The sequence below is a fragment of the Cynocephalus volans genome, chromosome 6 (genome assembly GCF_027409185.1).
Source record: "Cynocephalus volans isolate mCynVol1 chromosome 6, mCynVol1.pri, whole genome shotgun sequence".
Classification (NCBI taxonomy): Eukaryota; Metazoa; Chordata; class Mammalia; order Dermoptera; family Cynocephalidae; genus Cynocephalus; species Cynocephalus volans.
Window position 1 is genome coordinate 15,362,394 of NC_084465.1, and position 24,993 is coordinate 15,387,386.

The 24,993-nt window shown below is 39.8% G+C and overlaps 1 protein-coding gene across 1 annotated transcript in view; it reads right to left on the reverse strand.

Annotated features, from left to right (window-relative positions):
• The window catches only part of MGAM (maltase-glucoamylase), a 62,103-nt gene that overhangs the window by 23,100 nt on the left and 14,010 nt on the right, over nucleotides 1-24,993 (reverse strand). The window contains exons 8-26 of the mRNA XM_063098774.1: nucleotides 23,943-24,055; nucleotides 23,430-23,555; nucleotides 21,654-21,785; nucleotides 21,403-21,519; nucleotides 19,750-19,863; nucleotides 18,611-18,695; nucleotides 16,027-16,144; nucleotides 14,729-14,900; nucleotides 13,296-13,412; nucleotides 12,566-12,720; nucleotides 11,305-11,389; nucleotides 10,488-10,544; nucleotides 9,801-9,925; nucleotides 7,539-7,627; nucleotides 5,215-5,264; nucleotides 4,620-4,787; nucleotides 3,303-3,466; nucleotides 2,768-2,954; nucleotides 955-1,109 (exon numbers count right to left, since the gene is read on the reverse strand). Coding sequence (XP_062954844.1) covers nucleotides 955-1,109; nucleotides 2,768-2,954; nucleotides 3,303-3,466; nucleotides 4,620-4,787; nucleotides 5,215-5,264; nucleotides 7,539-7,627; nucleotides 9,801-9,925; nucleotides 10,488-10,544; nucleotides 11,305-11,389; nucleotides 12,566-12,720; nucleotides 13,296-13,412; nucleotides 14,729-14,900; nucleotides 16,027-16,144; nucleotides 18,611-18,695; nucleotides 19,750-19,863; nucleotides 21,403-21,519; nucleotides 21,654-21,785; nucleotides 23,430-23,555; nucleotides 23,943-24,055 — 2,329 coding nt within the window. The remainder of the gene's footprint in view (nucleotides 1-954; nucleotides 1,110-2,767; nucleotides 2,955-3,302; nucleotides 3,467-4,619; nucleotides 4,788-5,214; nucleotides 5,265-7,538; nucleotides 7,628-9,800; nucleotides 9,926-10,487; nucleotides 10,545-11,304; nucleotides 11,390-12,565; nucleotides 12,721-13,295; nucleotides 13,413-14,728; nucleotides 14,901-16,026; nucleotides 16,145-18,610; nucleotides 18,696-19,749; nucleotides 19,864-21,402; nucleotides 21,520-21,653; nucleotides 21,786-23,429; nucleotides 23,556-23,942; nucleotides 24,056-24,993) is intronic.

The following is a 24,993-nucleotide window of genomic DNA, read 5'->3' on the forward strand; positions in this document are numbered from 1 at the left end:
ATTGAAGGAATCATAGATATCCTTGCCAGAAGCCCATGAGTCATCCTTCATTCTTCTATTTCCTTCTGTCACTGCCTCCTTGCGGTGCGACCTCCAGAGTCCCAGACCCAATCCCTTCTCACATCTCAACTGCTGGCACTCCGTACCAGCCCTACTTCCCACTTTGGGTCCCCTGCCTTCCTACACAGCACCCAGAGTGATACTTTTTAAAGTATATCACATCATGTCATCCCCTGTTTACACTTTAGTGGCTTTCTCATGAAAACACCTTTTGAAGCCTTCAAGGCTGACCCTGACCTGAAGCCCACCTCACACCCCCAGCTTCATCTCCCACTGTTCCCTCCTTATTTACTACATCGCTCCAGCTACCTTAGAATATTTCTGTTCCCTAAATGCCAACTTTGCTCCTGCCTCACGGCCTATGCACGTAGTAGTCCCTCTGTCTGAAAAGCTTCCCCCTTCCCCCAGATCTCCACATGGGTGGATCCTTTTCCTCATCCAGGTCGCATTTTAAATGTCATCTTCTCAGAAAGACCTTCTCTGGCCACAGTATCAAAAGCAGTAACCTCCCCATAACTTTCGATTACTCTGCTCTTTTTCTTACATAGCAGTTATCACTATCTCAACTTCCATTACCTTTGTTATTTACTTATTTTTTTTATCATGAGAAGAGAGACATCTGTCTACAACCATAGTGCCTAGAACAGCACCTAATATAGAGAAGGCACCCCATAACCATTTGTTGTATGAATCCCCAAGTACATGCAACTGCCTCAGTAAATATTCATTGATGCTAAAGATTTCTGATAAGAACAGACCTGAAAGAAATAAGTTAGTCATGGACCTGTAAATGTACAGTGTGATGCTCTGAGCCAGGATGTCTCCAAGGACAATGGACTTGCCAGTGAATGTACAGGTAACCATCAGTTCTGAGTCAGATTAGAAGGCACTTACATTACAGTGCCTGTACTCTTCCGGCGAATTTCAATCCCAAATGGATTCTTCTTAATGAGCACGTCATAGAGTTGACTCTCAGAAGTGCTGGATGGAACATCGGGTATGTTCAGAGGGACTGGGACTTCATACCGTTTGTTGTTGGGATCATAAATCTAGGCCAAAGGAAACAGATTTTAGGGAAGGATAAGCCTATACCCTCAGCAGAACCTTCCTGTCTTTGACAGAGTCCAGTGCTATGTTTTTTGTCTTCCTTGAGCTCATGATACCTTGGATTTAATTAACATATCAAAGAACAACATCAGGTTTAACATTTAAGTCTGAGTCTATCATATCTCATTTTTAAGGCCTTTATTACATTCACTTTGACATTGGTGCTGTCTTGGGAAATTATTAGAATAAGTGTTGAATTTATAAATATATTATTTATTACTTTATGTGTAGGCATGGATGTATGTGAATACCTGAATACTTTTCTGAATTGAAAAAAAAAATCTTTCAAAAAAATATGAACTCTATTTGATTAAAATAGATGTCCTTGCTGAAAATATCTAAATTAATTCATTGAATACCTACAATATCCTGCATGATACTATACAGTGTATCCCTGGTACACTAGGGATATGAACCAAACAAGACAAGGTTATTGTTTTACAAAACTCACATGCTAATGAGAAGTGAAAGAACTATGCTCAACAGCTGGGAAAGTCCTCAAGTATAGCTATGCAGAAGTGCTGTGAGGTCACAGGGAAGGAAATGCATAACATTGTTTCTGGGAGACTGAGATGGTTTCATGACAAAAATACAAGCTGAGTCTTAAAGGCTTGGCAGACATTAATCAAGCACATCCTACTCATTCTGGTAAAGAAATAACAAATGCTGAGGCACAGAGTATTAAAGTGGGCTCAGAAAGAGGCAAATGTTTGGGAGAGAGCTACTGTCTGGTCAAGAGGTAGAGCAGGCAAGTGTTGAGGCTAGAAACCCAAGCAAGTCCATTCGTTTCAAACCCATTAGGTGCCACCACACACCAGTGCTATGGTGAGGATACAAATACAAAAGAGCGTCATCCTGCTTTACAGGATGTAAAAGAAGTCCAAGTTCAGGTCGATGTCAGATTAAAAAGAACCTTTAAGGCAATGCCACACTGGCTTGAACTCTTTCAGCATGTGAGTGCTTACTATTTACCAGGCTGTGTGTTAGATTTCATAAGCACAAAGGTAAAAGGACAAATTCCTGTTCATGAGAAGCTTACGGTTTAATAGAGAAACAGACATAAGAACAGCCAGTCTATCCCTAGTCCTTGGATGTAATTAAACCATAGAAGGGAAAGAAATCATTGTACTTTGGTGGCTATTTTGCAGATATCCCAAATTCAGTGTCCAAAACCAAATTCATCATTTTACATTGACCAAGTACAAACCTTGTCCATATTCCCCATTCCAGTTAATGTCACTAACATCTACATACACAAACTAGAAACATGGTAATTATTCTTGATGTTTCCTTCCTCTTCATCATCTTCTTGCAATCAGTCACTGGATCTTAATTTACCTCTCCATATCAACTCTGGTTGCCCAACCATCTTTCTTACAGTAACCACAACAATCTTTTCAAAATGCAAATTAGGACAGGTCTCATCAATGGCTTCTTGTTACTCAGGATAATGATCGAGTCTTCTCAATCTAATCTCTAATCATGTAGCATGATTAACTTAGAAGAGTAAACTTATATTAGGCTTCTGCAACCTTGACCAGCAAAAAGTAATGAAACTCAAAAGGGCCTAGTCAGTACCTGATACATATACTGTGTTTACCTTAAACTGCAGCATTTCATTCTTATGATAGGTCACCTGCAGGCGGAGGGGATTCACAGGTGTGGAGGGCAAGGTGTTGGCAGAATAAGACTTTAAGGAGATGTCAGCTGTGGCCCCATGTGAACTATACTGAACATCGCTGACATCGTATAGATCAGTAACAAAATAGCAGAAAGGAGCCCCAGAACTGGATTCCTGAAATGTAAGGCAAAATTCATAGATCAGCATGTGCTCCTAGAATTATCAAATAAAAAGGGTTAGATAAGTCCATTTGTAGGGAGATAAAGCCAGACCACCACTCATTTGCTTGTAGTGTATATCATTTGGTAATGACATTAATTTAAATTCCTGGTCTCTAAGCAAAATATTTATTTCAAGAAGTCCCACCCCTTGTCTCCACCTACTCTTCACATACATATAAGTTCCTTTGGAAGTCCTTTCTTTCTATGGATTTTAAGTAGTTACATAGGTACTAGTGTATGCCCATAAAATTGCAAGTTAAGTGTAGAGAATTTTAATCTACATTAATACCAACAACATGGTTACCTTCCAGACACAGCCACGGGCCTCACAGTTTTCTGCAGAAATACCATCCTCATCAGGATAACAGTCTATTTTTTCTTCTTCCTTTATCTTTACATCCCACTCCACTGTGTATGCTTCTCCCAAGAGGAGATCAATTTCTTTGATAATGGCAACCTGTGAAAATGGGGACGTCATTAGAAAGTTCCTCCTCAGGACAAAAGCCTTGCAAGATCTGAAGCTTTTAGTAAAAGAAACGGAAAAACAAAGTAACTCAACAAAGTAACATACAATTGTGGCTTATATGAACGGAGCTGTATGGTGGAGAGAACCATTCAGCGGCAGCAAGGGCAAATGTCACAACGGTATCAGCATCTTGTACGTGGCATAGTGAAAAGAAGTAGGACAAATAAAGCCTGCTGTGATCACCCCTTTTCTTTCCTCCTCGGACTTCTCTTCTCCTGTATATTTTGTCAGGAAAGCTCTCCCGCACACTTCCCTTTGCAGCATAACACACACAAATACATAGTGTCATCCCAAATCGAGCTGACCTCCTTGCCCTGCACTCCTCAAACCAATGTCCCCTATTGATCTGGAGTGGTGGCGTGCACACAGCAATAAGAATCACGTGAGAATCGTGTGGCCTAAGTTCTCATCCCTACTCTTCTGAGACCATTCTTTACATCTCAGTTTTGCTGACTGCAAAACTGGTGAGTTGGCAAAATCATCTGATTACAAACTGTTCAGAAGTGTCAGGTCTCCTTACAACTAAGGAGAAATTATTTTATTATTATCATCTGACAAAATAAGAAGCCATTAGCTAGTATTATCAAATTACTTTTCTTAAAATATTTCATAAAAATGTTTGTGTTGGAGTGAGAGTCTGTATCTCTTAATACAGTTTTTAAAAATGCACTTTAAAATTTTGGTTTAATGGGACTCTACTTTGCACTTCTACCCTTCCACCATCAGCCAGCAGCTCTCAGATCCACTTTTCCTCTAATCCTGTTCCCCACTTTCCTGACTTTGCTCTTTTATGTTGCATCTTTACTATTTCTTTGAAAGTGAAACCAGTCAGAGAGAACAGGACACTGAGGGGCAGAGAAGGCAGTAAGAACAGAATGACCTTTTTTCCTTATCCCCGTTCCTCAGCAGCTCCCCAGCTCATTCTGCCCACCTCATCACTTCTGTTTTCATTCTCAAACCACTGACTTTCTCACCACAAGCTTCAGAGTATACTCTGGTCTTTTAGAAATCCATGCAACCTTAGGAATACCATGATGCTATGGAGAATTTTTGGATAAACCATCTCAACAAAATGGATTTTTACCTGCACATCAGAATCATAAGTGACTGTAGGAGAAGTTTGACTTTGGACACCATTGTGTTTCACTACAACATTGCTAGGTTCCTGTGTCCCAAGGATTTTAATCTCCTTAAATGCTAAATTATTGGGGTCCTGGTAGTTTGATTGTAAAACCTTCACATCCAAGTAGTTCTGCAAAACAATAAAGCACAAAGGTATGCCCGTAATACACAGATTCTCGAGTCTCTCAAATATTTCATTCTAGACCAGATACTCCCGACTGCTTGTATGCCTCTTAGCTTTCCGTAGTAACGTGTGCTCTAGGAGTATAAACTTATTTTAATAATCCCTTGAGCGAAAAAAAAAAATCAGAAATGCACACACACTTTCTAAAACTATATCTAGAAACACTAGCTGCTTTCATTGTTTATATTATTGTCTTCTTTTGATACAACATGGATGATTCAATTATTGGGAGTTAAGTCATAAATGAAAATGTGCTCACCTGTAGTCACAAATGTATATGAAGCTACAAATATAATCACACATATACCCAAACACATATCTGCTAAAGTCAGGCAAAGCCCACACCTAAAATTCATAAAAATATGTTACTCACTTGGGTGAAGGAAAACTCACATAAAATATAAGCATTATTAGCCACAGTATCTGAAAGCAAGAGAAAAACAAGTCAGACTCTGGCCTTCCCACCACAGAGCAACAGATTTCACCCTGCCTCTCCTTAATGCTGCATCTCTATGTTACAAATGTTAGGGTTTCCTTCTTTTTATAGCCAAATAATATTCCACTATATACACATACCACAATTTCTCTATACATTCATCCGTCGATGGACACTTAGGTTGTTTCCATATCTTGCTATCGTGAATAACATTGCAATGAACATGGGGGTGCAGATATCTCTTTGACATCCTGATTTCGTTTCCTTTGGACATACATCCAGAAGTGAGATTGCTAAATTGTATGGTAGTCCTATTTTTATTTTTTTGAGGAATCTCCATACTGTTTTCTATAATGGCTGTACCAACTCATATTCCTACCAACTATGTACAAGGGTTCTATTTTCTCCACACTTTGCCAACACCTATCTCTTGTCTTTTCCAAAATAGCCATTCTAACAGGTATAAGGTGATATCTCACTGCTGTTTTTGATCTGTATCTCCCTGCTGATTAGTGATGGTGAGCATCTTTTCATATAAGGCCATTTGTATGCCTTCATTGGAAAAACATCTGTTCAGACTCTTTGTCCATTTTTTTTTTTCTTCTGACCGGTAAAGGGATTGCAGCCCTTGGCACAGTGTGGTCCACACCATGCTCAGCCAGTGAGCGCACCGGCCATCCCTATATAGGATCCGAACCTGCAGCCTTGGCGCTACCAGCACCAATCTCTCCCAAGTGAGCCACGGGGCCAGCCCATCTTTGCCCAATTTTTAATTGGGTTATTTGTTCTTTTGCTATTGAATTCCATGAATTCCCTATACATTTTTGATATTAACATATGCTCAGATATATGGTTTGCAAATATTTTCTCCCATTCCTTAGGTTGCTTTTTCCCTTTTTTGATTGTTTCTTTTGCTGCGCCGAAGTTTTTTAGTTTGATGCAGCTTCAGTTGTTATTTTTGCTTTTATTGCTTATGATTTTGGTATCGTCTCCAAAAAATCATCCTCAAGACAAATGACAGGGAACTTTTTCTCTATGTTTTATTCTAGGAGTTTTAGGGTTTCAACCCTTATGTTTAAGTTTTTAATTTATTTTTCACAATAGCCAAGATATGTAAACAACCTAAGTGTCCATCAACAGATGAATGAATAAAGAAATCATGGTACATATGTACAATGGAATACTATTTAGCTGTAAAAGGAAAGAAATCCCACCTTTTGCAATAACATGGATGAGCCTGGAGAACATTATAATAAGTGAAAAAAGCCACACACAGAAAGACAAATACTGTATAATCTCATGTATATGTGGAATCTAAAAATTTGAACTCACAGAAGCAGAGAGTAAAATGGTAGTTGTCAGGGGCTGGGGAATGGGGGAAATGGGAAACGATGGTCAAAGGATATAAACCTTTAGTTATAAGATGAACAAGTTTTGGGGATCTAATGTACAGCACGGGTGGTGATGGATGTGTTAATTTGTGGTGATCATTACATAACAAATACATATATCAAATGATCACTTCGCACACCTTGAATATATTCAATCTTCCTTTGTCAATTAAATACTTTAAAATCAAATGAATAAATAAATAAATAAAGCTACATCTTGAAAATGACAAGATTATGGACAGAGTCTGCAAAGTCAAGCCACTGCTTCTCCTTCCTACCATAACCTTGAAAAGATTCCCTTCCAAGTGCTTTCACAGTATATGCTTCAAGGACATCTATTTCCTAATTCCACAAGAATTGTTTATATACTCGAGCTAGAAAAAATGTGCTAAAAATCATGGCTAGATGTACATACACCAGAAAAGTGTATTCTCACTGCCTCATTGGCATGGATATGTTTTTCATATCATCAACATTTATTCATAAGTATTTTGGTGGGAAGATATGTACATTGAATTACAGGAACAGTGTTGAAAACATCTCTTCCAGATGCCCACGGACAATAAAAAGAGAGCTTATTTTACACACACACACACACACACACACACACACACACACACACACACACACACACACACAATGTATCTCGCTGGCCAGTGGGAGAATTCTGAGACAGAAAAATGTTTTCCTTCCATCTGTGGTTCATCTGCCACTACCCCTGAACAGTGCAATCGGAAACAAATTCTCTCGAGTGGCTTTTGCTACCATGTCTGGTGAGACTTCTCCCACAGTGGAATGACCAGCAGGAGTGAGGGCCATAATTTGAATCTGCAGGTAGGGAAACAGCACCATTATTACAACAGGGCTCACCTTCCGTTTCCCCATCATCCCAGAAAAGTTCACCTTTTGCTTCTTTGTTCTCATCTAGGGCGATGATAAGACCAAGAGGGTTCTGTCGACTGTGGGGAAGAAGATTTATGTAAAAGGCAAAGACTTAGGACTCAGAGAATTTTGCCAAATGAGCTGGGACTGTTTCCATCAAATTTCAAATGGGAAACGTTACCAGTGGCAGATAACCCTGCCCAAAGGCACAAAGGCAAGATCAACAGGCGTATCTTTCTCTAGTTTCAATAACATCACAGGAGGTAGAAAAACCCAAACATTAGCAATAAATATCTACGTAAGAGGCAAGAATTTAAGCACCAGAATCACTGCAATAGCTTCAATAAAAGCTGCTGTTGCCACAATTGTTTAGAATACAGACAGCTGGAAGACAAAGAACTCCTAGACAATAATTGGTTCCACCAGATCATTTTAAATGCGTTACCCGCAGGAGAAGCGTCAACTGCTGTGAGGGAGACGTACTTCTCCCTCCCTAAGAACCACTTTTACTCAGAAAGCAACAAAATTACAATAAGATCCATCTATATAGTGGCAACTTTCCATATTTGATTATTTACTTTTAGTCTATTTTGAGGAAAAAAAACATCCTAATTATCTGCTGTATATCTTAGAACAGGAAATGCAAAACACTACTCAAAGAGATGGTGAAATAGATGGGCGTAGAGAAAGAGGGGGAAAAGAGAGCAATTTTGTTTGGAATGTCTGCTCATGTTGCCAGTCCTCTAGTCTACCTCCCAATTTCCTGCTCCTCATGTGTGCCTTGCTGGCCTCCCCTTCCCACTGAACGCTTTCACAGCTCAGCCTTCCACTCTGCAAGTCTGGTTCTGTTATCAACAAAAGATTGATGCATTGAGTGGCTGTCATTGCTAGACAGTCAAGGAGATACAAAGATGAATAAATCACAACTCCTGAGCTTGATGACCTTAAATGTTACACAAAAAAGATTAGACACACTCACCAAATAATCAAGACAGAAAGTAAATAGGAACATAAAAGTTAAGATACTATACACGTCCAGAATGGCACCTCCGGAAATATGGCGGACTAAATATTCTGGAGGACCCACCCGCCAATTTGAGCCTAGGTAAATTACAACACATCTTCCCATTAAAACATTGTTGGGCTTTCGAGAAAATAAGGGATATATCCAAGAGACCAAAATGCAGTAAAACAGATGGGTATGTTTAGGGAATAGCAAGATTCTTGGCATGGCTGGTCTGTATGTATATTAAGGTGTGGCAGGAGATACAGTTGTTGAGGTAACTTGGAACCAGATTGTGATTGGCCTTGAATACACTAACAATGAAAGAGTTTGGACTTCAAGAAGAGGAAATTTTCATTTTGGAAAGATAATTTTGGTATTAGTGTGTGGGAACAGCCTGAAGATGAACAATTAAAGAAAAAGAAACCAATTGGTATTAGATTTAGGTATATTTCCCATCAGTATCATAAAAAGAACAATTTGAAAAATTAAGGTAGTAATGGAGGTTCAAAAGAAAAGACAGATTTCCAGCAACCAAAGAGCTCTCAGTCTGTTAAAAGCAAGGAAGCTAATGCTTTTAGGGACACAAAGATATAAATATGCACCTCTTTAGTACAGATGGAGTCTATAATTCTGAAATCAAAAAAGTATAAAGGAAAAATCAGTGATACGGGGGAGATTTGAGGTTAGCGGGAGAAGGTGAGTTTTGAATCATAAGGAGGAAATGGCTCAGTGGGAGAAAAGGTATGGGAAGTTGAGATTAGAGGAGGAAGGAAAGTGGATCCTGACTCCCTGGAAGTGAGAATGAGTGAGTCAAAAGCAGAGAACCACGGAGGGAGGCATGGCCCAGCCAAGGCAGGTAGGGTGACCAACTGACCTGCTTTGCCAAGAATTAAGAGGTATCCCAAGACCTGAGACTTTCTGTACTAAAAGCGCAACAATCCTAGGCAAACCAGGAAGGCTGACCACCCTAGCTGTCAGTGTGTTTTGAGGACAAATTCAGAGCGTTTAAGAAACAGAAGGGATCAAGGTATTCCACAATTCATCTGGGGGCAGCTCTAAATCAACACCTTCTTGAGAAGAGGCCAAAGGACATCCAAGGACAGAGTTTGATGAACCCACACAGGACTCTTCCTCCCCACGCTCCACATGGTGCTTCAGCATCCTCTGCATGGTCAACAGATGGGGACAGAAATGGCCAGCTTTGTCAGCTTCCCCCTTAAAGGACACTTGCAGCCATGCTCTACCTGGCCACGGTGGTTGCATTTGGCTGTTGCGTGGGGAAGATGTAGCCTCCTCGAAGGTGAAGTCCGATTTTGTCTCCAGGAAGTTCCATCTCGATGCTCTGCTTCCTCCATCTCACCCGTTCTCCCTGACATAGGCAGATAAATCAAACACTCTGGCCTGACAGCACATGCACCTCCACTGACCTCCCTCCACAGCTCTCTCCCTCTCCCACTTAGCTGAATTATTGTCTGGTTAGGTAATCAAACAGGAGAAGGACAAAAACTGGGAACAGCATGTCTGTCATCAGTTGGGTGCCTGTGAGGACACTGATGCCATGCTGAGGCTGTTGGATACACATGAGTATTAAGCAAACTGACAGCTCCAAACAAGTGATCTGATTCCTGACCGAGCTCAAATTGTCCATCAGTCCCTCCAATATTTGCCCATCTGATACTATTTAAGTCTTTATCTTATTGCTGAATAAAGTATATGAATGTATACCATAAAGTATATGAATGTATGTATAATATTTTCTTCAGATTTCATCATGACTGATGTTAAGTGACTTAGGCTCACTCTATCCAGGCTCTACTATGAAATTACAGAGAACACTACAGAAAAACTTCTCAGTATATGGATGGATGTGTCTTGTCTATGCAGCTGCAGCTGCAATCTTGAGGAGTTTAAGAAAAGTCAAAGCTACTTACTGTCTCATAGTCATACCAGACAGCATCAGGCAAATATGCTGTCACTTTCTCTGCACCCTGAAATTAAAGCAAAGTATTGTCTTTGAGGGCAATAAAATGGGTTTCTTAGTATTCCCTAGGGAACTTCTTAACCATATCAAAAGAGGGCAGAAATGGCCCTTCTTTTCTCTGCTTTCAGATCATGCCTTTCTTTTGCCTTTCCTCTAATATAAATAGAAGCCATCACTTGGCAACCCAGAGAAAAATGCCAAATGGGAACACATTAGGAATAACAACGGTAATAATAATAGCAGTAGTAGTAGTAGTAATAACAGTAATAACAATTATAATGGAGCACTTACTGTGGCAAAACTTCCGGCTTTGCGTGGTAGATACTATTATTACCCGACCTATGCAGATAAGAAACCAGCACAACAACCTGCTCCAGATCATGCAGGGACTAAGTGCAGAGACAACAAGCACACCTGAGCAGTCTGACTTTGGAGCAGTGCAGGCCACTCCTCCACTCTGCCTGTACATCACAGAGCAAGCCATGATTTGCCATGAGAATCTGACAACACATAGGACCATTCCCAAATGTAGAGCTGCCAGTAGCTGCTTCTACACTGGTTAGGAACTTGGTCGAGAAAAGAGACTTCTAGAGAGGAAAATGTGTAACTGTCAGACGTCTAACTTCCCAGAATCCCAGCACACTCTCTTCAAGGCTGACTCAGGCACAGATGTTGGAAATGGGTTTGGAATACAGAGGAGAGAGGAGTTTGGAGGGCAGTGGGAAAGGAAGCAGAGAGTGTCAGCATATCTGTGCGGGAGCACTTGCCTCATCCAGTACTGGAGTGATGAGGAGGCCCGGCCCCCACAAAAACTGTCGGTGCACATCCCAAGTGCTGCTGTCCCCGTAGAACCTGGAGGCCAGAGAGATGGGTCACTGAGATTTGGGCCAGTGCTTCCTGGCAGCTCTCCCCCTGCCCTGTCCAAAGCATGCAGGTTACCTGCCTGGGCAAACCCCCCAGATTATCCTGTGACACCTACTCCTCCCCACCCTCTGATCGATCCACTCTCCCAACCCACATGCCCTCCTAGTCTTCCTTTGGGTTAGACAGGAGCTCCTATTTCAGTGTCCCTCCTAGGCAGGCCCCAGGCTGTCATTCTATTTGTCATATCCCCTTTAAAAAATATAAGTAAAATAGTCAATGTATTTCAGAACTTCAGCTGACTGTGAAAAAAGGACCTGGATCTGATCACAAAAAATATCAGATAATTTAAAACTTTATTCTTTTCTCTTTTAGGATATCTCCCTCTTAACAGGAAATTCCAGGTATTAGCAAAGACTTTACAAAAAAATAAATATATAACAGTACAGATATGTACCTGAGGGCCTCATGTGTCATACACATTAGGGAGTCAACTGTATTTTGACAAGGGAAGGTGCTTAAGTAACATGTTTGGAGTTAAATTAGAGACGCTTACAGCTGACAAATAAGAATTCTGGAATTCTAGAAATCCTTTATAATATTCTTATTTGCATGCAAGTTACAGGCTCATTTCTAGAGCTTGAAGATAGTCCTGGCATCATTATGCATTACAGAAGAGACCACATCAAGCTATCAAATCTTTTAAATTAAGACTAAATTGAAATCTTTTAAATTTAAGACTAAGTCTTTAAATTAAAACTAAAATTAATAAATACACTTTACTGAGACTAATAAAGACTAAAGCTATCAAATCCTTTAAATTAAGACTAAATCTTTAAATTAGGACTAAATTTCATCCTTTACTAAGGATGAAAAAGCTTAAGGAATTTGTCTAAGACAGAGAGTTAGTTAGTGGCAAAACAGAGAAAAGATCCTAAGTCCCATGACTTTTACTCTTTATCTCCCCCCAAAAGGAAACATGCTATAATGCTTACATATATCCCTAGAATAATATCTAGGCGGTTACAGATACCAGCTGGATATTCCAGTTAAATATATATGTGAATAACTGCCTGAATTGTTTCAATTTTTACTCTGATATTTGATGATATAGTCAATGTCACTCCATTTGCATTGACAGAATTCCTTTGGGTTAGGTGAACTTACTCATGCAGAAGGGGCCTGGCCACTGTGTCCCCCCGGCTGTGAGCGCGGTAGAAGAGAGTATAGAGATAGGGCAGTAGAGTGTAGCGAATGTTCAGGTAATGCCTGGAGGAATTTAACAGCAGGGAGTCAGCTCCAAAGGCGGCAGGATCCTGGTCCTGGGAGGAATAGTAATTGTTTGTAATTGTGGTTTAGCTATGGGATAGCAGAAGCCCCTGCAGAATTCTAGGCCCCACACATCACAACCAGGAATTACCTTCCTGAATGGCCTGGAGCCTAGATTGCAAACTTTGCCTCTGAGCAGTACAGCTGCGAAAGGGAGACCACCTCACCAAGTAAGCGGTCATTCTCTGCCTTGCAATTTATCCTGCCTCATTTCACTCTTCAGGATTGCTCTCTTGGGAGACTTCCATTTAAATAATTTTAATGTATTTCTTCATTAGCTTGTTATTACAAAAGGAGCAGTGTACATTAAGTGTACAGAAGTTTCATAAGAAAAACCTTGACAGATTCACCATTTCTTTGACTGTAGCAGTAAGTGGCAGAGGCTATGGCACTAGGGCACTTTAATGGTACAGCTCAGGTCCTGGCTAATTGCAAATGGTGGTGCAAAGGAGCATAAGGGAAGCAGCGGGTAAGAGGTTGGCTCAGCAGATTTTTTGGCAGGGATACAGGTAGATCAAGTCCTAATGTATGCCATATTTATTTTGACTATATGTCCTGGGATCCTTACCTTGTAGCCTTGGCCATTGTGATTCCTGGAAAATGGATAAAATGCTCCTAGCTGCATCCACCGCCTGCAGAGCTCTTCAGAGGTGTCCAGTGAAAAGCCACATATATCAGGACCCACCTGGAAGGACACACAGACAGGGTGTGTAACTCTCACTTCCACCACCCTCCCTTGCTTTCCACCAGGTACCCTCCCAAATGAACTTTGCTAAACCTCTTACTGAGAAGGCTAACAGAGTGTGGTCAGAATTGGGTTATATCCTCTGTTCACTTTTTACTGCTGGATGACTTTCAGTAAGTTACTTAACCCTTCTGTGCCTCAGTTTCTTCACTTTTTAAAGTGGGTACTAATTAGCTACACAAGGTTTTAGTAAATAAGTAATGTGATAATGTAAGTAAACACTTGGTATATGATAGCTTTTTGATGAAAAGTAACTTGTAACACTGCTGATATTATTATCTTGACCACACCGCTATCAGCATTATTTTTCTAAAGCCTAACTCTGATCATGTCAGTCACCTACTCAAAAATTCCCAAGATCTCTTTGCTGTCCATCCTATCATCTCTTCAAAACCCAGCTTTTTAGCCTCATTTCTCACTCCAGTCCTACACACCGATACTTACTGACACATCAGACACGCTCATGCATTTTTTGCTCATGTTTATTTCTCATTCTTAAAATGGGCTTCTCCCCTTGTTAGCCTGATGAAATATACATACTTTTCAAGGTTAAACTCAATTGCCATTTTTTCCATGAAGTTTCTCTTGACTTCCTCCCCTGATTCCCTTTGTCCTTCATAATCTTGACAGTTAATAAATCCCTTTCTCAGGATCTCCCATAACATTTAACTCATATGTCCCTATTGGCCCATTTACCCTAGCTTGTTGTAATTATTTATTTATGTATATGTCTCCTCTTACTAGATTGTAAACTCTTTGGGGAAAAAGAAGGTGTTTTTCTAACTATATTTATGCTTTTCTCCACCCTCACCATGCATACTTAGCTCAGTACCTTGAACACAGTAGGGGCTCAATAAATGACTATGTTGAATTAACTAAAAGATGCCAAAGCATCCAGGGTGCTGGCAATGTTATGTTTCTTTATCTGGGTGCTAGATACACAGATGTGTTCAGTTCATGAAATTCATCAGCTGCACACTTAAGGATATGTGCACTTTTCTGTGTGTATGTTATACTTTAATAGAAAGAAATGTTCCAGGGAATATCAAGGTTGCACTTTGTACCTTCATAAAGCAGTACAGGAAGGAACATCATGGTATCAGAGACATACTGTTGTTGGTAAAGTAGATGCTCTCAAGACATTAAATCCCTGGGCAATGGCAAGCAGGAAAGGGGAGCTTTATGGTTTGAAAACTTTCTAGAATAAGCCTTTCTGGGGATTGAGGTTCATAAGAGAGCTTGGAATGAGGACTCACCATTGGAATACCAAAAAGATTGAACTCAAGTATGCCAGGGATGGACCACTGAAGGTCATCCCAGGTGGCAGCATTGTCTCCTAGCCAATGGGCTGCAAACTTGCCAGATCCCGCAAAGGTAGAACGGGTTAAAATGAAGCTTCTCTTATTAGGAAACACAGTCTTGACAGCACTAGAAAGAGAGAGAAATTTAGGGAGTTAATGTGTGATTTTAGCTTGTCTCAGCCAGGGGATACAGCAACAATATTCTCCTCTTTTAATTCTCTCCAGTAGGGTTAGAGTTGCTGTCGGGAGCATTCTGCACCATTAAGTATGTTCATGTTTTGTTTTGTTTTAAGGTGTTTTATGCACATCATTAACCCCATTATTTCCAAAAATTTCAAAAGCAGGCTTGAAAAGGTTAGTAACTAGAGGTATACAATTGTTATAGAACAAAGGTGAATCTTAATTTTACATAGATGCATTTGCATTGGTCTGCCATGTCATGAGACTTCACACATACACAAAAATGGACGTATGAACAGCCTTTTGAAACAAACCCTTTTTAAGCAGAAACATTTTGATAATAATTTTGTAATAAGAAAAGACATTTTAAAATTATATATGAATGTGTGTACTTTCATAATTAAATATAAGAATGTATCATCTATAGTTTTAAATTAGAAGTCTATATTTGTACATATATTTTACAACTTTTGCTGTACAACTTTTTCAACAACTTTCAAAATGGCTAAAATTACATCCATTGCTTTGTTAATGAAGAAATGCGGTTTTGGTCTGGTTTCCTGCTGTCACCGTTACAGTAAGTAGGATAAAATATCAATACCTTTTCCTCACTGTAGAATTTGAGTCCACACACAAAGGTGAACAAAGCACAGTAGAAGGATGCTGAGCCAATATGTAAAATCCCAAAGCACATGGACATCTACAAGTCACTTACCCCTCTGTACTCACCTACACAGTGTGTCAGAAGATAAAACACAGGGGCTTTAGACTCATGGAGAAAAGGGCTTAAATTTTGCTTTTGGAATTTATTAGCTGTTTGACCTTGGACAAGTTTCTTAACTTTCTTACAACTTTTCATTCATTCATTTGCTCATTCATTCATTTATTTTATACATTTCACAAATTATAGATTGAATCCTTCTTCCCTATGTGCCAGGCAGTTTCTTCAGTCATTTAGTAATGACATCCACATTTATCTCATAGAGCTTTTTAAAATAACACATATGAGTGGCCCAGCATGCAGCAGACCAATAATTTGGTTGTGTATAAATCCATAGCAATAGTGCTCTTACTCTGCAGTGGCAATGGCCATGGAGTAGCCATACAGATTGTGGACATCATATTGTCTTCCCCAGTGCTGCACTGCATCCATGCAGAGGGTCTTGTGGAACAGGTACACATCCAGGATGCCTGAGACAGAAGGGGATCAGTCAGTGAGAGCCTAAGATGCACATTTACCTGAAATGGTGGCTCCCCTGGACAGGAACTTATTGTGGCCATCTGTACATGATCATACTGTTCCTCACTATCATAAGGTCATACGTTTGGGGTACTTTCTCTACTGACCCACATACATCCTCCCACTTGGGCTCTCATGTGAAGCAGGCATTTGGAAGCAAGAGGATCCAGTTAGACTTGAGTGTCAACCTACAGTCTTCAAACTGAGATATACAAATGGCCAACAGACACATGAAAAAATGCTCAACATCATTCAGCATTCAGGAAATGCAAATCAAAACCACTCTGAGATACCATCTCACTCCAGTTAGGATGGCTAATATCCAAAAGACTGAGAATGACAAATGCTGGAAAGGTTGCAGAGAAAAAGGAACCCCCATACACTGTTGGTGGTACTGCAAAATGGTGCAGCCTTTATGGAAAGTGGTATGGAAGTTCCTCAAACAATTACACCTAGATCCACCATATGGCCCAGTTATTCCACTGCTGGGAATATATCCAGAGGAATGGAAATCATCATGCCGAAGAGATACCTGCACTCCCATGTCTATTGTAGCACTATTTACAATAGCCAAGAGTTGGAACCAGCCCAAATGTCCATCATCTGATGAGTGGATAAGGAAAAGTGGTACATCTACACAATGGAATTCTACTCTGCTATAAAAAAGAATGAAATACTACCATTCACAACAACATAGATGGACTTAGAGAAAATTATATTAAGTGAAACAAGTTTGGCACAGAAAGAGAAATACCACATGTTCTCACTTATTTGTGGGAGCCAAAAATAAATAAATAAATAAATATACAAACAAATAAAGGGTGAGGGGGGGAAGAAGACACAACAATCAAAATAGTTCCTTGAACTTGTTAAGTCAAGTGAACAGATATGATGTAGTGGGGGGGGAGGGAGGGGGGAAAGAGGAACAGGTAAAGGGACAGGAAAATCAACTACAATGTATATTGAGAAGTTAAAATAAATAAGTAGAAAAAACAAACAAACAAAACTGAGATAAGTTAAGTGATCCAAGATTACAAATATTGTACAAAAGTTAAATTAATTTGACTCCTCTCCCTCAACCATATAATGGAAAGAATAATGTCCAATCTCTCTTTCATTTATATATTCTTTTCTGCTCCCATTGCCCATTGTGGTTCAGATCCAAATTACCTTTGGATCTTAACTATTGCAATAGCATCTTAGTGACTTATTTGCTTCTGATCTGTCTTCTAATTCTACTGAATATTGGATCCTCATCAGATTAGTATTTCCAAAACCACTTGACTATCTTACTTTGCTCTAACTATAATGTAAATAGCTTCTATCACCAAAAGAATGAAGTGTGAATTGTTTAGCCTCCCATCCAAGCCCCTTGACATTCCATTCTGACTTATCTGTCCCAATTTTCTATTTTCACATCAGACTGAAGCCTTCAGGAGATATCATAATCCTAGTATCCTTGTTCCTTTCTCAATGAAGATACAATTTGTTTTTGAGCCTCTAGCTATCTTCAATCAACTGCTGTGCTTCGAGGTCACACCCTGAGAGACAGTGTTATTCAAAGTCCAATCAAAGCTCAGGAGCACCACATTCACTGACTGACTTTGACCCCCCAGGCCAGGGGCTGGTTTCCTTTCATCCTGTGATTCATGTCTGTTCTTCACACTGCTGATATCACCAGGCTTAACCCTCACCTGAAGACCAAGCCTGAGTATCTGGTCTCTCTCTGGTAAGCCCTGGCCTGTGGGGGTGCACGCTCAAGAGTGACATAAACTAATCTCTAGCTAATAGATCTGCAACATAACCAGTGCCACTCTAGACAAGCCCAAGTATAAAATGTCACCACTCACCTCCTCCCCTCCCCCGCTTCCCTTTATGAGAAGCCTCCTGACTTAAACAGAAACCCCTTTTGCTTCCACAAGGATGCAGTTCTCTACCTCGATGCACATTAGCATAATGACCCTCCTTGATGGTCACCCAGCTCTTGGTGCCAACATACCAATATAAGCTCTACCACCCCCACACCTGGTGCTGTCCCCATTTTCAGGGCAGCCCTGGGCTGCCTGCTACTTTGAGTACAGCCTAGCAGATTTCTTTCTTTAATAAAGCTTGAACGGTACCCAGCATCTCGGCTCACTTTCTCTCACTAGCCTCTGGCTTCTGCACCATATCCTCTCTGGACCTTCCCTTAGAAATAACTTGGACTGTAGGTAAAAGGACTAGATTGCTCCTTTTGACTTTATGCCTCTTTAGAAAAGCGTAGGGTATTTTAATTTTCTTTCCTAGTTTCTTTTACACATTACTCACATTTTCCTTTCCCTGTGCACATTTATGTACAAACTCCCTTGCCAGGTTGTTCAAATCTATCCTCATAAATTTAAGATATCGAGTATGCATTGCTGACCACCAAGACTTACTAGGAGTAAATGGGGGATAATTTAGGCTGCTCGTGGAACATCCTGAAACTGAACCATCAACAAAATTGGCCACTTCATTCATATCCTACAAGACAAAGAACAAAACTGTTAAGAAAAAGTAACATGTTTCCTTACAATGATGTCTTTTTCTTTCTTGAGATATCAGAGAAATTATTCCAGATAATTCTTTTTTAAAGGGGGTATTTATGTATATAGAATCAAACAGATGTTTCTGTCTTCTCTACGCATTGAAGGCTTCATAGAGAATGTTCTTAAAATCCTTTCAAAATGACATATGTCTATAATCACTGAAAATGAAAAATTTCCAAGCATATTAGGTGAAAAAAGATTTCAATTTATATGATTTATATATATCAACTTATACATGCTCTATATATCCAAATGTAGGTATGAATATATATATGCATACAAATACACATACATACATAAACATGTACATATGGAGGGAGAGAGTATGTGCCAACAGCTGTGAAAATGAGAGGTCTGGAAAGATGCATACCAAAATATTGATGGCACATGTCTTTGGTCACTATCATTTTAGAGGATTTTTGCTTTCATCTTTTTAGTTATCTGTAATAATTGAATTTTCTGTAGTTCTCTTATAAATAAAAAAGGTTCAACTCTAGAGCTCCCTAAATTTTGCTTAACACCAGCTAGGTTGCATTTGTTTTCATTTGACATTACACGAGACATTTCTCTTTACAGCAGCCACAGTTCTTTCATGCACCTAAGTACTTTACCTCTGATCAATTTGTCTGATGTGCCCAAATGAAAAAGTCTTGAGCTAGCAAATGAACAACTTGTGCACTTTGTGACAAACAATGTAAGGAGTATATGACCTATAGTGACTTCAGCTCATTTATTTGTAAAAGGAAAGAAAGCTGGACTTAGGAAAAAATGACTGAGTTTCCTTCCAGCACTAAAATACTGATTTTTGATTTTAAGCTACATTTTTGTTAAGATTATTTGGGTAGCAAGATAGGGAATATTGGAAATTATTGTCAGACTTGCTTTCCCCTCCCTCCTCATCTCCCTACGCTCCATGACTCAGAGATACAGATACAGATATACACAATCTGAACATTTGTCACCTAATAATCAAAGTGTTCAGAACTCACAATCCAAATCCCATCAAACTCCACTTGACTGTGGAAAAGCTCAAATTCCTCTGTCCACCAAACAGCACAGTTAGGGTTGGTGTAATCAGGAAACACAGTTTTTCCAGGCCAGACCTGAAGGAGAAAAATGAAAACATTGATAAGAGTAAATTAAATGAATATGGAATAAAATAAGTGCTTTGCAAAGGAATTTGTAGCATAGTCATGGCAACAGAGATACCCAGGCATAGGTCCTTTTCAGTTAGGAAGGTGAAGCACTCAGAATACTTAGAATAAATGCCACAGAGAATCAAATAGTCACTTGACGAAAAGATCTATTTTAAAAAATGGTTAAGTTCTTAATGAATTAATCCATGGATAAAGGCTGACGGAGTATGGATGTGTTGTCCCCACCAAAACTTATGTGGAAATTTGATCTCCAATGTGGCAGTGTTGGAAACTGATGGAGTCATGGGGGCAGATCCCTCATGAATGGATTAATGCTCTCCCTGGAGGAGGGGGATTAATGAGTGAGTTCTCGCTCTATTCGTTCCCACAAGAGCTCGTTGCTTAAAAAGACCCTGGCACCTTCTCTCTCTCTCTTGCTTCCTCTCGCCATGTGATCTGCCTGTACCCGCCGGCTGCCTGCCACTTTCCGCCATGAGTAGAAGCAGCCTGAGGCCCATGCCAGATGCAGCTGTCCCAGAATCGTGAGCCAAATAAGCCTCTTTCCTTTATAAATTACCCAGTCTCAGGTGTTTCTGTTATAGCAACATAAAATAAAAGACTAAAACAAAGGCCTTGTCTCACTTGCTAATCTTCAACCCCGGATCACCCTTCCTTATCATGATCTCTACTCCCAGTTCTAGGAATACTGAATGAAGAGGAGAGGGCACCGTGTAAACTTCAACTGGCCCATTATAAGCTGTTGATTCCGACATCGTTTACTTTCCTCTGTCACTTTCCTATCCAATTTTCCAGCAGACACTATACTCTGAAATGGTCATCAGAGATATTAGACATGAACCAGCAGATAACACCATCATGGAAAATGAGAACAAATAAAGGTTGGAGAAAGAAGGGTTCAAGCTTGTCAAATACTGAAGAGAAATCAAGTAGGAAGTGTCATGAAACAGTTCCATTGGATTTTCCAGCGAGGAGGTAACTGGTGCCACTTGCCAGAGCAGTGCCAGAGAAGAGATGGGGGAAGAAAGCAGATGTCAGGGCCGACCCCGTGGCTCACTCGGGAGAGTGCAGCGCTTAGGAGCGCAGTAGCGCTCCCGCCGCGGGTTCGGATCCTATATAGGGATGGCCGGTTCGTTCACTGGCTGAGCGCAGTCACAAAAAAGGACAAAAAAAAAAAAAAAAGAAAGAAAGAAAGTAGATGTCAGTCAGCTGAAGCACTAATGATAATGAGTGGGGGTGAGGAAGTGGACGCTCAGCATGTGAGCTGTCCTTTAAAAAGACTTTGCTGTGACAAGGATGTAAGAGCTAGGATGGTGGTGGGCATTTGGGCATGACAGGGCAAGGGAAAGCTAATTCCCAGTATATATAAGGCATCTGAAAATGTACAAGAAAACAGTCACACACACACACACACACACACACACACACACACACACACACACACTGCCGTAGCCCCTCCCCCCGCCCCTAGCTTCCCCATCAAGTTACCTCCCCAATGATTGGAGTCACTCCATCTGAATCATTCACCCATATCTTCATATCTGAACCCCTGTCATAGGGGCCATAGGGATTGCTTAGGGAAGAGTTGTTGGAGATGGCTGGATCCTAATGGGGGGAAAAGCACAATGAAGAAACTAGCTTTAAGCTCCTAAAAGGAGACTGGGAATTGGAGGACTATGGGGTGTAATGGTAAGGAAGAGCAAATACCTGGTTTGGGGGAAAAAGAGGGCAGCACATACCACAATGATGACTAATTTCTGTCCGTTACTGTGTAAGTCGTTAACAAACTCAGGGAAGTCTTTAAAATTCACTGGATCATAAGTGAAGTCCTTTCTCTCATCCATATAATCTATATCAGCATGCTGTACATCCTGAAAGGATACACGAAATCCACAATTTAACACCTAGGAATTTCCATGTTGAAATGAATCAGTCAAATCAAGATAAACAACTCTGTGCTGGGCTCTCTAAACAGAGTTCTCTAACATCTAAGTGCTTCTTTTCCAAAGTAATTTCAAGAACAAATGATCCATTGTTTTCCTAAGGCCTGGCCCCACCTCTGCAATCAAGTTAACTGCATCATTTTATCCCTGGCACTCTGGCATTAAAAGCCAAACAAACAAACCACAACAATTATGACAAGTCACTAAGACTATCAAAGACACATTTATTGTCTATATTGTGCCCTGTCCACAGGTAAATGGGGGAAGAGACTGTCTTCCTCACTTCTCCCTCATTTTACTCCCCCACATTTTGTTTTGCTACTTCTCTCCTACTTCAAGTCTGGTGTTTATTCTTTCCTAATTTTACCCATAGAGAAATAGTGGAGCCCAGAATGAAATTTACTCTTGCTCTATGACCTATGTATCTGCCTCCAGGAGAATGGGGTGGGGAGACTGAGGATCTGTATCACTCGTTACCTGACACGAAACCTAAGAATCAAGTTTATACCAGAATCTTAGACTAGTTTCTAAAAATATGATATCACTTTTATGGTCAGTCCCTGCCATGACACTTTCGAGTAAAACAATCCAACCAAGAACATGTGTAATGTGTAAGGCGAGAAAACCTACACTGAGAAGTATTAAAATGCTACAATCCAAACTTCAGGCAGAAATGCCTTGAGAATTCAAATAAAACCACATTATATAAAATGTAGTCAATACAGGAAGCACAAGAAAACTTTACAATGACATGTGTGATAACAAAAATACAGACAAAAACAGATTGCCTCCTAACCCACGATTGTAGCTTCTAAGTACTATTTCCCACTAAAAAGAACTAGGGTTCCTTGAAAAAATGGTTGGTCCAACAAAAAATCTAGTAGTCTGTATTCTGTATTCTAGTATTCTGACCACCCCTCTCCTCATTCCCCTACCCCTTTCCCCCACCAGTCTCTAGTAACCACTATTCTATCTATAATTCTACTATAAGACCAACTTTTTTAGCTTCCACATATGAGTGAGAACATGCAGTATTTCTCTTTCTGTACCTGGCTTTTTTCACTTAACATAATTTTTTCCCCACTCATTCATGTCGCTGAAAATGGCAGAATTTCACTATTTTTTATGGGTGTGTAGTATTCCATTGTGTTTATATACCACATGTTCTTTATCCAATCAACTGTGGAAGGACATTTAGGTTAATTCCAACTCTTGGCTATTATGAATAGTCACAGTAGCTAATAATATTCTAATAATTTTGTATTGTGTGTTTCAAGATAGCCAGGAAAGAGGATCTTAAATGTTATAACCACAAAGAAATTATAACTATTTAGCTTTCTGATTAGATCATTATACAATAGATGCATGCATTGAAACAATAAACTGTACCCCATAAACATGTACAATGGAAAAAAAGTAAAAATTATAAAGTCTAGTATTCCGAATATATAAAAATCTTTCATTACAAAAATGAAAACATAAAACCACTCAGAGAAAGAAAGTATAAACAGTTGTTCTTATTCCTCAAGGGAATTTCCTTCATTTTCAAGAATTTTATAAAGGCTTGCTTACATAAGGGAGTTGTGCGTCACGGTTTCTCTCCACGACTTCTTTCATGTTATCTAGGGTTCCATAATCATAACGACTGAGGTGAAATCCAAGTGCCCAGTATGAGGGTAGGACTGGTCGTCCGATGAGCTGGAAGAAATACGAGAAATGAAAGTAAGCAAGTATTCTACTTTAAAATAAAACTTTTTCTAAGCATTGATTTTGAGGCACAAAATATGCTCAATTTTCCAACTCACTGATTTATTGGTATTAGAAAGTTATTCTGTTTTGCCAGCACCTTTATAAATCATTGAGAGTAGGGCCGTGTTTTGGTCATCTTTATATTTTATCACCTTTTTATAACTTAAAAATGCTACAAAGCAAGTTTTTATTGTGTCCATGAAATCCATTCTTTAATGTCTCAAATTTGTAATAGCAGATTTTCGTGGGTCAGTCTTGCATGCTTAACTTCCTTTTTTTTTTTTAACTACTTGCTATTTCAGATTTCCTGTCCTAATCACAATATCATAAGTTTACCTCTAGGTATTCTTGCACAACTTGCTCTGGAGTGTCTCCCAAGAACACATAGAAGTCGAGAACGCCCCCAATGGTGCGGTAAGTGACTGCTGGGGCAGGCTGGAGGTCAACCTCTTGAAAGATTAAAAACGAAGAAAATAAAAATTAAAACGTATTCTAAAATAATAACTACAACGTTTTGGACCAGAGGATCACTAACCATCTGAACATTAATAAGATGATCCACTGCCTCGCATTTTGTGTACAAATGGACAAACTCTGATTACGGAGATCTGCCCTCACAACACATGGGAGATGAAGCATTTGCTCTGACAGACTTCAAAAATAGATGCCTAGAATGCCTTAGCTCCTTGTACCTGGACCCAGGCTCTGATGAAAAAGCAACCAGATCTGTGAAGAGGTCCACAATAAGCTACTATAGCATTAAAACTGTTTTTGGGTTGAAAGCATTTAAGTTACTGAAATCCCTGATCTGCCAAAAGCAGAGCCTCCCAAAAGAACTCAGAATTCAATTGTCTTCTCTGAGACAACAAGCACCATACCCAAACAGCCATTGTCGGAAGACTAACATATCTCCCATCTATTCTCCTAAGGGCCCATTTACCTTTTCTAAAAGTCCTTTGTTTTCCCATAGCATCTCTGTCCCCTTCCCTTTCACCTATTAAGATAGTTATGAGCCCCAAGTTCTAACCATCCCTTTGGGTTACTCACCACTGAGCACTTTTGTGTATACAAGTTGCACTTGTAAATAAACTCTGTCTTTTCTCTTGCTAATCTGTCTTCTTGTCAGTTTAATTTGCAAGCCCCCAAAATTAAACGTATAAAGGTAAAAGAAAAGTTTTTCCTCCCTAACTTTCACAACCACAGAACTTGTCCCCACACCGTAACCCATCATTATTGGGATGCCATAACCCAGCTAGACATACCGAGGTACTATCCTCAGTGAATCTCACATCGGGTAAGAGTCGAACTAAAAAAATGTCAGCAATTATATCATAAATTCAAAATCACTCTAAGCTCCAATCACCATTTTCAGAAATTGCCTTATAGC